Raw genomic sequence first — 17,787 nt, 5'->3', positions numbered from 1 at the left:
TTATTAATTTTAGGAACCATGAAAAGAAAAAAAAGTGCATTAAATTCTCTGAAGTCACCATTTTCAGTTACTTTGTTTAACTGAAAATGGTGCTGCCCATTTACAAAGAAATAGAAAAATGTTAACCATTTTTGCTGCCCATTTACAAAGAAATAGAAAAATGTTAACCATTTTTAATGGACCAAATGGATCGTTCTGTGGGGCTGATGTTTCTCACCTTCAAAATGCTTTACTCAGTTCTCTTTCTCTCTGAGCTTTGAGTTAATTGCAGGGTTTGTGGGAGTAACCAGACAGTGGCTGTAAATGTGGAACTAGGTGTCTGTCAATGGAATAGAAATTCCTTTCCTCATTTCACAGGGAACAGGCTTCTCAATTACTCATGACATGGTAAAAGGTAGGAAAGCTGAAGCAGTAATGATATCAGATAGGAAAACTATGATGGATTTACTAGCCTCTTGTTACACTGAAAGGAAATAAAATGAGTATTTCCAAATGTTGTGTGGAACCTTTGAAAGCTATATATCTATTAATCCATATTCCTGACCCCCTTCCACACCTTCCCCACCCCAGCAAGCTCTAACACGTGACTATCAGTTGAAATTTTGGAAATCATTTGAGGACCCCCATATATAAATAGACATATATAAATAGTATAGTGCAAATTACTATACTTAATGTTATTATGATTGGTAATGTAGTAGGATCCAAATAACTTACGCTCTCTTGTACGTACTTCAGGGTTTGTTTATAGCTTGTCACCTAAGATGTCCTGTGCCCAGAAAAATCCGCTGAGTTCTAGATTACCCTGGAGCAGAATGTGTTCTGTGAAACCGGGATTCAGTCTGTGGTAATTGGTTACTAAATAGGATGTTTGGCTGGTGTACACTATTCTGAAGAAGTTTTCATGTGTTAATTGGTAGGAAGTGAATGAAGCATGAAAGTTAGTCAGGATGGTTTGTAATCTACATACTAAATCCAAGTAACACTAGCGTATCGGTCACAGTGACAGTATTCAATGTTATAAGACACAGTGATCCACGGTAACCACAAGGACCAAAATGTTTCCTATGGTACCAAAACACATGTCAACCTAAGGACATATTACTTCCCTAATAACAAGGAGGAAAGCACATAAAATTACTTATGTGATCTACAAGATTACTTAGTCTAGATGTCTACATCTTCTTAGGACTGCACTTAACCATGTTAACAAGACACCCATTCATACCCAACAAAATGACAAAAGCTACTACTGTGACAAAAGCTACTACTGTGTGCTGGTTATGGATTCGAAATACAAATCGTTCAAGATTAACTTGAAGTGAATTCATGAGAAGCTGCCCTTTAAGAATCGGGAAAGAATAGGCCAAATATTAAAAGGAAGCTGGAAAGATCTGAGTGTATTACCTGAGGATGACAAGGATGAAAATTTCCTTGGTCTTCAAGGACATTAAGACCCATTCCTCTGAGGATGGTAATGAGGATTTCTCCATTTTTACTGAACTTGAGTGAGAGGCAGTGGCTTTGATCTGCAGCCTGATAGATTCAGTTAATTTAAAAGGAAAAGTTATTAGGGTAAATGAATGAAATGAATAGGGTAAAACCTCTACAGCAAAGTTTATGCCTAATATTGACGCTTAAGATTTAACATTCATTCTCTGTCTCTTTTGAAAAGTTTGGTTAAAAACCTGTTTATTATTGAAAATTCTTAAGGCTCTTATTTGCCATCTTGAACTATTGTGGATGTCATATGAAATTCATTTTAATTGAGGAAAGAAGCATTTAGGGCTCAGAGTGTGAGCTTATCCCATATGAGCACAGTGGAGGCTTAAAGAGAGAGAGAACATAGCTGTTTTTCTCCTTACAACTCTTACTTTGACACGTATAAAGTGCCCCATTATTAATATGTATCAACATGTTCACTGAATTTCTTGCAGGCATACCAGCTGAAAATTTGCACACTTTCTAGCAAATGAATGGTTGCATTTTACAAACATCATTCACAATTTTTAAGAGGTTTACATGTGGTATACATTAAAGAAATTATTGACTTATTGTTTTTCCTCTTAATTTCATTATTTGAAAAAAAAGTTATACAGTACATACTTTAAGGAATTAATTTTTTTCTTTTTGCCTCTGGTTTATGGCATCTGAAAAACAGATATAAAATAGAAATTCTTAATATAATTGGGAAAACAACTTTTTGCCTAGTTAAATCACTCAAAACTCACAAATTTGAAATTTGGAAGGAAAACCTCTGGATTTTTTTTCCTAGAAAAATAAAATTGTTTTAAAAGTTTTAAACTAAGCCAGTACAATATTTATGAATGTATGTTCATGATGCTTAGGCTATATCCTTTTAGGGTGTAGGGACGCTCAGAGTTCAACATAGAAAATTATCCTGACTCTTCACACAGGGTGCCAACTTCAGTGTAGTGCACTGGTGTAACTGTGAGATGCTTGGATGTCATTCATTCCTTCATTCAGTCAGTCATTTATTCACTAGACATTGCTGGGTGTCTTTTGTGTTGTGGGCTTATTCCCAGGCATTGGGGACATAAGAGTAAATGAGACATCTACACCGTCCATGAAGTGGTCTCGCTAATAAGACAAATGTCCATTGGATACCCTACTAAATTTTTACAACATTATTGATTATATTCCCCAAACTTTCTGACCACTGCAGTGTACACCTGAAACTGAATAATAATGAATGTCAACCGTAATTTAATATATATATATATAATCATAGGATGTGGAGTACAGCATAGGGAATAGAGTCAATGGAAGTGTAGCGGCTATATACGATGTCAGAGGGTTAGTAGACTGGGGGGAGGGGGTTATCACTTTGCGAGGGGTGTAAATGTCTAACTATTACATTGTTTTGTGCACCTGAAACTAAAAAAATAAAAAATAAATGAGGCAGAAAGAACCTTGCTTTCCTGAAGTATACATTCTAGGGGGAGACAAGCAGTGGATAAATAAACAAGATAGTAACTATAGAGGAAATACGCAGGTTTTGAAAGGGATCCCACTTTAATCTTCGTGGTCTGGCCTCACCAAGTAGGTACCATGTGAGCTGGGTAGTTTTTTTTTTTTTTAATTATAATTAATCAGCTTTATTAGTCAAACAAAACATAAAAAATGTATGACGGAAATAGAAACATTTTTGGTATTTGATATACATCTAGAGTGAAAGCTTTAATCATGGAAGCAACAGTTAACGTAGAGTAATAGAGTAGTTAGGGGAACTGTGCTAGATGTGTTACATGCACTATCTCAGGGATCAATGAACTCTTTCTATAAAGGGGTGTGATAGTAAATATGTTCTCCAGCCTAGTGGGTGACACAATCTTTGTCCTAACTACTCAACTCTGCCCATACAGAGCAAAAGCAACCATAATTGAATAAGTGTGAGCCGGGTAGTTTTGAATGTCAATTCTGTCACTTAGCCAAGTGACGTTAGGCAAGTTACTTCACTGACTTTCAATTTTCTTGTCTATAAAATGACACTATTTATTACCTGGAAATAATGTAAGGCTCTAGGAAGATAGCAAAGGTAACACAGGGCTTGACACATATTTAATACTTAGCTCATTACTTTTTAAATTAATAAACTGTAAATATCACTGTAGAAGGATCAGGAAGCAGTTTTGTTCATTATGGTGCATTCTGCTTAGGCCACACAGAGCATTGTTTTCCTCTTATTGGCAAGTACTTTCACACTCTGAGTCCTGATTTACTAGTTTGTGTTTAAACAGCTGGAGAGACTCCAAAAGAAGGCTTGGTCTCCACTAGCAAGAGTGCTTGTCAGTTGGTTTTCCAGATAGGGGATGCCTGAGTCCCAGTTACGATGTTTCTACCTCTCCTGGAGTTTATATGCTATCTCTTTCAGGAACCAGATTCTAGCCCAAGTAGAAACTTTTTGGACTCTGAGAAACTGAATTTTAGGCAACTTTCCATTTTTTCCCCTCCTTTTCCCAAATGTTAGGTCAAAGTATGAAGAAGAACAGAAGGATTTGCAGAAGGGAAACAGATGTTTATGTTCATTTCATAATCATAGGGCTGGATGGATATGGAAGACGAATAATAGCATCCAGGACAGAGCTGCACCAAAACCACTCCAAGGATTCCAGGCTCTTTCCTGTTTTTTAAGACACTTTTGCTTCTTCCCATGAGAGTAGGTGTTCTCTAACTTCCCTCTGAATGTCTTTCCGTCATGCTGATTATTGTTTTACAGACAGCAGGCTCAGTCCACAGCGATTCATGCTTAGGAAGCTTTGCCAGTCATGCCTGAGGCTGTTCTAGCTGTTGGTGCTTGGCTGCACCCAAGTTTGCCTAGTTAGTCTCCTTTCTGCTATGTTTTACAATTCCCACTTATCTCTGTTCTGAGTCTTCCAGGCTTCTCTCCCCACCTCACAGCAGCCCCCTCCCAACACTTTCTGATTCTCAGACTTGTGTATTCTTTCTTCCAGGGTCTCTCTATGTCCCAGCTATGGGAACAGATCTTTTTGGCAAACACTCTGTTTCCTCATTTAGGAATTTGCTAGCTGCTTTTGAGCAACTCTGAAGGCCTCTTCTGGTTTTACACAATTTTTCTTGTTAGGTCAAGAAATTATATATATATATATATATATATATATATATATATATATATATATAAATTGCTTTACTGATTGATGGTTGATTATAGGTTTGTTCCTCTTAATTTGGTTTTAGGGACTTTTATAGTCTAAAGAAGGGTTTTATGAACTTAATAAATTATATAAGATTGAATTATATGAACTTATGATATCCAAATGGTTTTGAACTATAAAATGGGAGTTCCATAGTTTCCATCCAACAAGAAATGCCTAGGATGCTTGTTGAAATTTATTATTTACAACTCTTCCTCTTAGTGGGTCTGGTATAGCAGCCTTGGCATGGACTATAGAATCTGTATTTTCAATAGGCAGGTTTTTCTGATGACCAGGCAAACATAAGAAATACATGTGTGTCATTTGTAGTTGAATAAACACCTAACTAAATATTATGCTTAGGCAGTTTATATTGTTTACATGGGTCTATTGTGTTTAATGTAAGAAATTCCAACTTAGTAATTGTGGTAAAGATTACTGTTAAAATCCATTAAAATCTGTTCACTCTTTCTTTGGTCATATACCGTGTTTCCCTAAAAATAAGACCGGGTCTTATATTAATTTTTGCTCCAAAAGATGCATTAGAGCTTATGTTCAGGGGATGTCATCCTGAAAAATCATGCTAGGGTTCATTTTCCGATTAGGTCTTGTTTTCGGGGAAACACGGTAGCTAATCTCTCTTACAGTTATGTGTGGCCGAGTGTCTAACTTCTCTCCAGTGAAATGTGAACAGAAGTGATGTATGCCACTTGTGGACCTGGCCCACACCACCACTCCTCTGCATTCTTTCATCTTCCGCTGTCTAGATACAGAGCACTACAAAGCCCTAGGCAATAGCAGAGTCACAAGATGGAAAAAAATAGATCCTTGAATGATCACATGGAACAGAACCATCTCATCAATGTGAATACTTGCTCAGGTCTGTTATATGAGCAAGAAATAGAATTCTAATAATTTAAATCATTCTATATTTGAATCTGTTTGTTACAGCATCCTATCCTATCTCGTGTGCTGCCATCATACAAAAACCTAGAAAAAATGTTGGCTTAGCTGTTAACTGGTAGGTGGTAAAAAAATAAAATAAAATAAAATAAAAAAATATCCAGGCAGGAAAGATAAAGATCTGTGTTGTACTATGGCAAAATATTTTGCAAAACTATTATTTATGAAACCTGGAAGGTAAACCTCATTCCTACAGAGTCTGCAGCACTCACAGAAAAGATTAGGAAATGCCAGAATGTTAGTGTATGCTAATTGTTATTGTGTTTAGCTAGGTGCTACAAGAAAGAAAAGAGCTGAGTTCGTTGTTTTCTAAGCTGAGATTGATAGAACATAGATATTAATGGCCTTCTAGAGTTGGAAAATTTCAAAAATAGGCGATACAATTAAAAAAAGGATTTAAACAGCAAATACCATTTCTCCATTTAAACAGGAGAATCAGCTGTGTCAAAGATAAGATCCAGCATATTGCCCTCCCATCTAAGGGTACTGCTTCATATGGTCTCCAGGTAGCTATTGTTAATTTGAGAGCAAAAGGCATTGGATAGAAGAAGCAGACAAATAAAGCATGTTTAAGGAATATGTCTAGGAAAGACATACTTCAGTCTTGGATGTGGTTGTTGATGCATGGAACTTAGCAGAAGCCTGGTAAGTTTTAGAGAGAGCTGTATTTCCAAAGAAACTCCAAGCTTGGACTACGTATACTTATGACTGTAAAAAAACACTTGAGCCCCCCAAATTGCACAGACAAGTAGCAGGCTCTGAAAGTTATGCTGCTCCCAAGAAAGACATGCTCTCAGGCCCAATTCAGATGTGTGTCCTGGAGGATAATGGATGAGAAAGAAAAGCCTGTGGGAGAGCCTCGCCAGGGAAAGTCAAGAATAATGGCTGCAGGAATTCCCCCCAGAGAACAGCGTTAGGATCAACTTAAGAAACTTCCTCCATTGCCAGGGCCAGTGGTTCCTCCCAATGTTTGCCATCAGGAGTCTGTTTTTGCTGTGTGTCTCCCATTCTTCCCTTTTCTGAAAGGGGGTTTGAAAATTTGGGTGATCCCGTCTCTGTTCTACCATTGTCATAGGGCGGATCATTCGTCTCTGTTGGACGACAAGAAGCCCCATCTCCGTCACACGGAAAGGACTGTACATCACCTGTAGATGCTGGACTTGGACCTGGTTCAGTAACAGAATGGGACTCTGGATGGCTTCTCTTAGGAAAAGGGTGAGTTTTCCTAAGGGTGAGTTTGTTTTACAAGTGGGAAAAAGTGTGCAAGGGTATTTGGTGGCTGGACAGTCTGATGAAGGCAGAGATGGCTAGTTTCCATTAAAATCCATTCTTCCCTCTTTTGATCACATAGGTGAGCTTTATTTTCCGGCCTCTCTCAGAGTGAGGTGTGGCCTGTGACTAAGTTATCTCCCAGGGAGTGTGACTGGAAATGGTGCCTATCCCTTCCCATCGTGGCCTGTAAAGCTTTCCATTCAGGTTTCTCCATGAGCTTTCTCGTTAAGCTGCTTGGATGCAGATAACTGTGAGATCCTAGGGGATAGCAGGGTCACAAGATGGAAGGAGCCCAGGTCCCTAAATGACCATGTGGAGGAAAGCAACCCCACTGACTTGGATACCTGCCCAGGACCATCACATTAGCAAGGAACACCCTGCCATGGGTTAAATTCCATACGTGTTTGGGTCTATTTGTTACAGCAGGTTAGTGAACCTTACATTGGCCTTTTGATTGAGGTTGTTAGCTACAAACCTGTATGCTGCTTATGTTGTTTGTTTACTGTTTCATGGCCTTCACTTACTCCATTATAAGGGATTTAACCTTGGGCAAATTTGTTAATATCTTTGTGCCTTGATTTCCTCATTAGATGCTATTAGAAAAATAATCGCATCTCAGGATCATTGTGAGGAGGCAATCATTTCATGCATGAAAATGCTTCAAATATGCCTGAAGAACTATGGGAGTATATAGCTATTGTTATTGTTGTTAAGATATGCTCTTGTGGTATTTGAGTTTCGTAATTAATACGACCACATCCTGAGATTGGGAATGAAGAACACCATACATTAAAGCTGTGCTGTGAACCAAGAAAAAATACTGAGTGAATACACATGAATCAGCTCTTTTTGTTTCATGAAAATTGGGCACGTCCAAAATGCTGGTGGACTTCAGAGTATTCAAGAATGATGCCAGGCCCGTCCGTGACTCACAGTCGGTCCCTATTGAGTTCAGGATGGGATTTATCCTGGTTGCATTACACCAGGAAGATTAACTTTTTTGGATTCCACTAACTAACCCAAGGGGTGGCGTGGATTTTGTTTGTGGGAAAGTAAATTTCCTGCCTTATCAGAACCTGAGTCCTGATGCAGAAGGTGGGACCTCCATAGATCCCTGCAATCTTGTCTCAGGATTGATGAGGGAGACGGATTTGTTGAGTTTCCTTCCCTGTTCTTTCCTGAGAGGCCTTATGTTTGTTGCCCACCTCCCTGCTTCCTTTGCAGAACAGGCCCGCTATACCTAAAAACATAGCTATCCAATGTACTGAGCCATCTCGGAAAAAAATCTGCTCTGTGCCCCACAAGAAGAGAGAGAGATGGCAGAGTTTGAAAAAGCCAGCCCAGAAACAAAATCCTCTTTACGTGAATCCCAAACCCAATGGGCAGTTAAGTAGTAAAACTGATGAAACCCTTGCTGACCTGGACAGTGAAGGGAGCCAGGCCATGTGGAGCTAAGTCTTGGTTACTGGGAGTCTGTCCATCGAAGCCTGAATTGGTGGTAGTTCTTGGTTTGTCACTGGCTAACGCTGTGATGTAGGAGGGTTATGTACTACAGATGCAATTTCTAAACCTGGGAGCATGGCTCTTCTTGAGTCACTCTGGTCACAGATACTTAATTTTCTTTTTTCGTTTTTTATTCTTATTTCTTACTCCTAAGAGAAGTAGCTCTCAACTTAGCATCTCTGCAGTATGCTTTTGCTTTCTAAGTACAATTTCTATGCCTGGAGCTTCTGAACATGCTCAATCTCTTAAGCATTGCAGTGTAGACTGTGGAAGGAACTATCCATGTAATTCCTATCACTGCACCTTTGTTGTAGCTTCCAAGAGTCCAGAAAAAGCATCAGACACACATCACACTGCCTCAAAAAGAGATACTGGGTGTTTGGATACCTGCAAGTTTTTGGGGTTTTGAGCATCATTGCATTTAGAAGGAACAGAATGAGTGATTCCACTGGCCCATTCTGATCTCCTCTTTCACAAAATTCTTTTACATTTTTGTCTAAAGTTAAAAGCCTGGTGATGTATTTCATAGCCCCATGAGAGTTTTAGGTTTCCTTTTGGCTTATAAAAAGTGAATCTCATCCATTCTCCAGAGACTCTCAGGTATCTTCAGAAAGAACAAAAGAGAAACTACTGAGTAAATATTCCCAAATGGGCAGAACTGTGTCACAACACTTTATAGGACTGGAGCTTTGTTTTTATTCACTCTTTATTCTTTTATGTTACTCCCCCCCCCCCCCGCCCTGCCCCCCGTGGATTGAACATATTTTCCCCTCTGCTCTGGCCATTAAGGTTGTGATTGAGTCTACCTGGGACTGATCACCATTTAATTAGGTAGAAAAAGTTAGAATTGACATTCAGCTCTCTGTGGAAACAACTTCCTTTTACATATCATTCAATTGATAGAGCAACTAGATTTTCCTCTCCCTTTTCCATGAATTGTATTAATTTCCTGCATAGGCAGCCTGGGTTTGCAAATTGTGACTTAAAATGAGTTTCCAAACACAGGTGGTTTTTGACAAACTATAGAAGGGATGGGTGATAGAAAAAAGAGCTGCAGACAGAAGCAATTCTGTCGAATGGAAAGATATTCCATGTTCATAGATTGGAAGAATCAACATAGTTAAAATGGCCATATTACTCAAAGCAATCTATAGATTTAATGCAATCCCCATCAAAATTGCAATGGCATTTTTAAAAGAAATAGAATAAAAAATCATCATATTTTATGGAATCACAAAAGACCCCAAATAGCCAAAGCAATCCTGAGGAAAAAAAGAACAAAGTTGGAGGTATCACACTCTCTGACTTGAAATGATACTAGAAAGCAACAGTAATCAAAACAGCATATTATTGGCAGAAAAACATGCACACAGATCAATGTAACAGATTTGAAAGCCCAGAAATAAACCCACATATATATGGACAGATAATTTTCCACAAAGGAGCCAAAAACATACAACAGAGAAAAGAAAGTGTCTTCAATAAATGGTGCTGGGAAAATTGGAAAGCCACATGCAAAAGAATGAAATTAGACTGCTGTTTGTCACCATGTAAAACAGTTAACTAAAAAATGGATCAAAGAGGGCCGGCCCGGTGGCTCAGGCGGTTAGAGCTCCATGCTCCTAACTCCGAAGGCTGCCGGTTCGATTCCCACATGGGCCAGTGGGCTCTCAACCACAAGGTTGCAAGGGATGGTGGACAGCGCCCCCTGCAACTAAAATTGAACACAGCACCTTGAGCTGAGCTGCCACTGAGCTCCCGGATGGCTCAGTTGGTTGGAGTGTGTCCTCTCAACCACAAGGTTGCCAGCTCGACTCCCACAAGGGATGGTGGGCTGTGCCCCCTGCAACTAGAAACGGCAACTGGACCTGGAGCTGAGCTGTGCCCTCCACAACTAAGACTGAAAGGACAACAGCTTGAAGCTGAACGGCACCCTCCACAACTGAGATTGAAAGGACAGCAACTTGACTTGGAAAAAAAAAGAAAAGGTCTGGAAATACACACTGTTCCCCAGTAAAGTCCTGTTCCCCTTCCCCAATAAAATCTTAAAAAAAAAAAAAAAATGGATCAAAGACCTAAATATAAGATTGGAAACTAAACGTATGGACCTCGGTCTTGGAGAGGATTTTATGTGTTTGCCCTCAACGGCAAGGGAAGTACAAGCAAAAATAAACAAATGGGATTATATCAAACTAAAAAGCTTCTTCACAGCAAAAGAAACCATCAATAAAAAAAGGCAACAACCCAATGGGAGAAGATATTTGCAAATAACGCCTCTGATAAGGGGTTTATATCCAAAATATATAAAGAACCGTGCAATTCAACAACAAAAAAAACCAAACAATTCAATTTAGAAAATGGGCAGGATACCTGAGCAGACATTTCTCCCAAGAAGACATACAAACGGCCAACAGATATATGAAAAAATACTCAACTTCACTAGCTATTAGGGAAATGCAAACCAAAACCACAATGAGATACCATCTCACACCTGTTAGAATGGCTACTACCAATAAGACAAGTAATAACAAGTATTAGAGAGGTTGTGGAGAAAAAGGAATGCTTATGCACTGCTGGTGGGAATATAAATTGGTACAGCCACTATGGAAAACAGTATGGAGTTTCCTCAAAAAATTGAAAATAGAGTTACCGTATGACCAGTAATCCCTCTTCTGGGTATCTACCCCCAAAATTTGAAAATATTGATTCGAAAAGATATATGTCCCCCTGTGTTCATTGCAGCATTATTCGTGATGACCAAAACACGGAAACAACTGAAGTGTCCTTCAATAGGTGATTGGATAAAGAAGATGTGTGATATATATATATATATATATACACACACAATGTAATATTACTCGACCATAGAAAAGATGAAACACTGCCATTTGCAACAACATGGATGGATCTTGAGAACATCACGCTAAGAGAAAGAAGTCAGATGGAAAAAGTCAAGAACGATATGATTTCACTCATGTGGGATATAAAACTGAAAGCAACAAATGAACAAACAAGACAAACAAACATACAACTCATACACACAGACATCAGTATGGTGGCTATCAGAGGGAAAAGGCAGTGGGGGGAGGTAGAAAAGGGTAAATGAGGTCAAATATATGGTGACAGAAGGAGACTTGACTTTGGGTGGTGAACACACAATGCAATGTACAGATGATGTATTATAGAATTGTACACTTGAAACCTATATAATTTTATTAGCCAGTGTCACCCCAATAAATTTAATAAAATTAAAAAAAATCAGTTCTGATTCAGAGGATGATGGAAGTAGTCATGATGTACCTCATGCATCGGTTTCACCTTGAATGGGCTTATTTTATACACCTATGAATATAAATATACAAACCACAGACATAATATAACTCAACATACCATCTAACTAAATCCAAAATGTGTTATCCTATGTCATATGTCATGTGAAACATTAATTGATAGTACTTTTTCAGTGAGGGGTCTGCTACAAACCTCAAAGCTAAAGAATAGGATATAGGATGGGAGAAGAAATATGGTTGTTCCATGGTAAGCTGTTAAAGCTCTAAAGGGTGTTAGGATATCTTGAGTCATCTGGAAGGGAGTAGGAAGCAGGGCCCAGAGATTTTTCTTAGATACATTTGTAAAAAGCATGAGTGACCTTTTCTACCTTCATCCTACTGCCCCAATTTTTAGTCCTAGCCGTTAGTTGAACTTGGGGCTACTCTGGAACATGCTGTTTATATAATGTGTTTGAGTGTGCCACCCAAAATTTAGGCAGTCTTTTGGATATAATACAAATGGAGGTATTTGAGTACATCCCATTTATTTCCAAATGAAATTATACATTTAGAGTTACATTGTTTGAAAGATGTGCTATTGGCCTCTTAGATCAAGAAAATTCAATGATATAATTACAGTAAAGATAAAATAATTAAGATGTGAACATAGTAGTTCAAAAATATAATAAATTTATTAAATATTTTTGTATGTTCATTCCTAAAGAGATACCCATTGGACGAGCAGTTTGTTCATTTATTCATCAAAGTTTTAATGGACCTGGAATTATCTCAGCACTGGAGGGACTAAGATAATTAAATAATACTACTTCATTCTTTCAATTACTATCTATTGAGAGTTGTTACATGTTGGTTGTTGGGCTCTGTTTTAGAAGTTGGGGATAGAACAGTGAACAAGACAAAGAAAGTTCTTGCTCTCATGGAGTTTACATTCCAGTGTGGCATAAAAATAGTAAGCAAATAAATATAATGCCAGGTTGTGTTAAATGTTATAAAGAAAGACACAGCAGGAAAAGAGGTTAAAGAGGGACTCTGCATTTTAGTATTTGTGTGTGTGAATATGTTAAATAACGCGGTCAATTGAAGGTGAAGAGAATCTGGAGCATTAGTGTCAGGCTGGAGGAGGAGCAAACACAAAGTCTTCAAGGGACGAAGGAGTTGAGTGTGTTTGAAGAATATCGAGATGGCTGGTGTGGCTGGAGCAGAAACACTGAAGGGGAGAGTTAGGAGATGAGGTTGGAGCGATAACAGGGACCAAGTCATGGAGTGCCTTGTAGACCAAGATACATGGTGAGGTCTGGGTGTGAAGGGATTGGAGGACTTGGGGCTGTGGACAGTCGCCCTGCTACCTGTGTGGAGAACTGACTGTAGGGAACACGATATTAGAAGCAGGGAATCTGGAGGTGATTACAGTAATTTGGATGAAAAATGATGGTGACTTGGACAAGAGTGAAGGAAAATAAGGTGGGGAGAAGTGATCAGGTTTGAAATATATTTTGAATGTTGAGCTGATTGGTAGGAAAGAATAATAGCTAGTGGTTTGGATGGACAGGGAGGGATATTGTCAAAAGAAGGAAGAAGTTAAGGAGAATGCCAAAGTTTTTGTTCTGAGCAACTGGGTAGAAGATCGTGGTCATGTACTTCTATGGGGAAAACTAGGGGAGCAGTAGATTGGGGGAATTAAAAAGTTCTCTTTTGGATAGGTTAAGTTTGAGATGCCTGTTTAGACATCCAAATAGACAGTTGGATATATGAGTCTGGGTTTCAGGAGGTTATTGGGGGTAAAGATACACATTTGGGAGTCATCAGTGGTTATTTAGTCATGAGACAAGATACAGTCAAGCAGTGCATGAGCGTAAATAGATAAGAAAGTCAAGGGACTGAGCATTGAGGTATGCCAACCTTCAGTGGTTGGGAAGAGATGGAGAAAGCAGCAGAGGAGATGGAGAGAGATTTGCCAGCGAGGGGAATAAAAACCAGGAGAATATATTATCTCTAAAACCAAGTAAAGAAAGTGTTTCAAGGAGAGTAATAAACCACGAGAAAGCCTCCAAGAGATCAAGTAAACGAGGACTGAGAATTGAACACTGGATGTGGCAAGACATGACGACACTTTCCCTCAGGAGCTCACAGCACAGTGAAAGTTTATCAATTCATGGTAACTATATTATAAGGACAATACACACACTGTCATACCCAATCCACTTGGATGATACTCTTGGAATTGTATTTTTCCTTGTTATAGTCTTTACCTTGTAGTTACATTTTAATTCCCTTTCATAGCTGTGTGTAAGTGTCCAGACCCTATTCTTACACATGATACGTATTAGCTACTATATACCTAACACTTATCACAAGTAAGGCACTGTTCTAAGAACTACATGTATTAAATAATTTTGTTCTCACAAACAATCCTAATAACTTTGTTGTCTTTTTCCCCCCATTTGTGATAATTGAGGCACAGAGTGCTTAAGTAACTTGCTCAAGGCCACATGGTAAGGGCAGAGCCAGTATCAGAACCGGGCTGCCTGGCTTCAGAGCTCACCATCTTGAGCAGTAAGCTGTACTTCCATCCTTACTATTATACCTCTATCTTCCTGGAGCTGGCAGCTGTTATAGAAACATCTTTAAGGGATAGACTCTCTTTGACTTGAGCTACAATTTCCTGAAGACTCTTAGTAAACCAGTTGTAGGTTGTCATTTCAAAACGGGCTGATCTGACCCAGGGCCTAGATACGGGATACTTCTCCATGTGGAGAAAAAAGCATTTATTTTTCTTCTTCTTCTTCTTCTTCTTTTTTTTTTTTTTACAATTGATTGTAGATTCTCATGTGATTGTGTAAGGACTTATGTTTTATTAGCTCATATATTACATGGGGAGGATGATGGTGAAAGGAACTAGAGTCTTTGTGACGGAGGAGATCCCTCTACTAATGGACGTGCTCACTTCATTACCATCCTAGATGTATGAGGCTCATGTCTTCATTTCCTTTACAACCTAACTGAAAGCACGTGAAAAGATTATGTACTTAAAAAGGTACAAAGTGTAAATCAAAGCAACAATGTTTGGGAATGCCTACTATGTGACAAGTATTGCTTTGGATATAGTGGCTATGATTTCTTGACAGCTAAAATCATAGAGTAGCCAAAATCTTTAAGATGCTTGGATAGATAACAATAAATATGTACACAATTGAAATATAAAATAATTTGACCCTCGTGGAATCTCATAGTGCTTCAGCCTTTGATCTTTAATATGTGGTTTTTTTTCAATAGGCTGACTTTAGCTCTAAAGATCGTTTTATTCTCTTTATCCCTGACACTACATTGTAATTGGTTCACCCAATAGATAGGGTGAGATACATAATTTTCAAAAGCACTTGAAACCTCTCCTTTTAGTAGATTTTAGGTTTCATATTTGATCTATTATAAATGTTTTTGAAATTAAGTACCAGCCAAGTTCCCTTTCCTGGAGGAAAGAGGGTGTAGAATAAATAAATTTTGCTAAGATGTTTACAGGTCAAGTAGCCTAGTAATTTTCTTAAGTTGCAGACACCCTAATGTTATAATTTGCTTTTTTTTTTAAGGTAAAAGTCTACCTATTCTTCTCTTTATTCTGTTCTCATAAAAATTGTCTTCTCTGGGCATAGATACTATATTTTCAGAACAGCTGAAGGGAGCCAACATTCAAATTTGCTCTTAATTTCTACAAATATAGAAAAACCTGCTGGGAAATGGATACTATGATTCTCTCCCTGTCTGCTACGTAATATTATCATAAATCATGTAAATGTAGGAGGAGGAGGGGACTTAGGTGATTGTTTAGCTCTGGAAAAGAAGCTACTTCCTGCAGAAAGAGGATTTCAAAAGGCCACATAACAAAGCCAGCACTCACACAGGTTTCCTGTGGGTCGTTTCCCCTTTGCTGAATCTCACCCGAAGCCAAGGTGACGGAAGAGACATTTTCCTCTTACAAAATCTCAAATCGCAGATAATTTATCAAGCTGATCACTATGTTCAAAAAGTTATAAAATCTAGGCTATTGTGAACTTCTGAAGAATTTCATGAACTTTTAAGAAGTTAATAAGATTTGTTTTGGAAATTAAGAGAAAAAGTAACGGTCAAAATGGAAAAATTTAGATAAGCTATCACACTGATACGCTATCGCACTACAAACTTTAGAACACTCAAAAACTATATACCTGAAAGAATTAAGTTGTGACTATAGTATCTTAACTGTCATGATTTAAAACACTTTATCCCCAATTTTGTCCTTTTGGGACGTACTTGAAAATGTTTCAAATTTGATTTTTAATCTTGATTTTTACTTTTAAAAACCTAAAAATGTTTCTTTTCCTTCAAAATACAGATTGCCTAATAGATATTTAATACCTTTTAATACATCCCCCCACATCCACAACCCCAGGAAAATGAAAATGCAGTAGTAGTGAGTGGTACAGCACCAATTGATACAGAAAAATGAAGGTTCTAATGTTTATTAATCTTAGCATTTTCATTTATGAATGGCCTGAAATGAATGTAGGAAAAGTGGCACGAACTCTTGTTTCGCCAGTTATGTGGTTAATGGTGATTTTTTTTTTTTTTGTAAAAAATTGTGGTACAATTACACTACATTTTAAAATGTTCACAATAAAAAGTTGATAAATATGAGGCAAATGGCCCCAAAGCCCAGAGGACATTTCAGGGTATTTCCCCCATGTTATTCACTTGATTTAAGAAGGGAAAAGTGTTACAGTACAAATTGATGTACACATTGTTCTAATAATTCCAGCAAAGCCCTTGGCTGTATGTTATGCTAAGCTACCTGGCTAGTTCTAGGCCGGTACCCAATAGTGACATTAGACGAGAGCTAGGCCCCCATGAAGTTGGGGTGTCGCCCCCGTATCATTCACCCGGTCTGCAGGGGTAGGTTTTCCGCCTTTTCTTACCTGCATAGTGGTCAAACACGGTGGGCACATACTCCTCTGGGAAGGCGTCATTGGCGTAGCTCATCAGCAGGCAGGTTTTCCCCACAGCACCGTCCCCCACCACCACACACTTCAACATCTTCTTGTCCTCTTCGGTGCCCCCGCAGCTGCAGCTGCTGTCATTTCCCTCCTTGCAGTTCATTCTTGCGGCTCCAGCTGTGGTGACTGAGCTGCTGCTGTTGCCTCTCCTGCTTCTCGCAAAGCCCATGGAGCAGCGGGCAGCCAGCGGCAGGCTTGGGATCACTTTGCCTTACTTTGGGTACCTGGGATCATACAAAGTCGTCCTTGGCAGCTGGCACATGCCCTCTTGCTTATCATACTGGTAAGGAAAGTTAACACACACACTTACGTGGGAGAATTATTCAAAGGGACTGTCCCTTTTCCCTATCAGTTTGAGTTAAGAAACCCTCATTTTCACTGAATTCTGGGGATTTCCTGCCAATCTGGAAATTTCAACAGCTTGAGGGTTTCACTCTGCTCTCCCCCTTTCCAGCCTGGCTGAAGACACGGTGGAACTTTGCTGAATCTTCCCCATTTTCCACTTCACATCTAACATGGAGGAAAGCTGGGCTTTTTAATGGAGTTTTCCCCTTGCTTCCTCCAGCTTGCCGAGTGTCAGGAAATCATGGGTTTCCTGCTGCATTCCATATTAGGATCAGTGGGCTGGGGAAGTCTGCAACAATGGGAGCTCTGTGTGTGTGTGTGTTTGTACTTCTGGGGAACGCTGCCAGAACATGGAGTGGGAAAACACTAGGGGTCCCAAAGCAGTCTCAAGCTGTCAGGCTTCCTGTTTCGCGTCCACTGCTGGGGGGGCTGTTTGCCTGTGGCTGGCTGGGAAGAGGCTGACGAAAGGATGGAAACTAGGGAGTACTGTCTGCCAGAGAAACGGGAATGGTTTAAGTGAGCAGAGCGAACCACACCAGCCGTTGTAGGATAACATATGACATCATCTCTCACTGAGTCACCAGTTAAAAGCTCTGCAAATTAAAAATGGACAGTTCTTCACATACTTAAATGAAAACCTTAAGCAATTCGTCCCTACAATAAAGAAGAAAACCTTCCAGAGTTACACTGTTTTAAAGGGGAACATTCTTGTAG

The 17,787-nt window shown here is 39.0% G+C and overlaps 1 protein-coding gene across 1 annotated transcript in view; it reads right to left on the bottom strand.

The window, feature by feature from the left end:
* The window catches only part of RHOJ (ras homolog family member J), a 79,529-nt gene extending 62,247 nt beyond the window's left edge, over positions 1–17,282 (bottom strand). The window contains exon 1 of the mRNA XM_019733690.3: positions 16,651–17,282. Within this exon, the coding sequence (XP_019589249.1) occupies positions 16,651–16,897 (247 nt within the window). The 5' untranslated portion in view covers positions 16,898–17,282. The remainder of the gene's footprint in view (positions 1–16,650) is intronic.
* Between the last annotated feature and the right edge of the window lie 505 nt (positions 17,283–17,787).

This window comes from Rhinolophus sinicus, chromosome 3 (genome assembly GCF_057876585.1).
Source record: "Rhinolophus sinicus isolate RSI-liver-muscle chromosome 3, RSI-T2T, whole genome shotgun sequence".
Lineage (NCBI taxonomy): Eukaryota > Metazoa > Chordata > Mammalia > Chiroptera > Rhinolophidae > Rhinolophus > Rhinolophus sinicus.
This window is presented reverse-complemented; position numbering and strand designations above follow the sequence as displayed.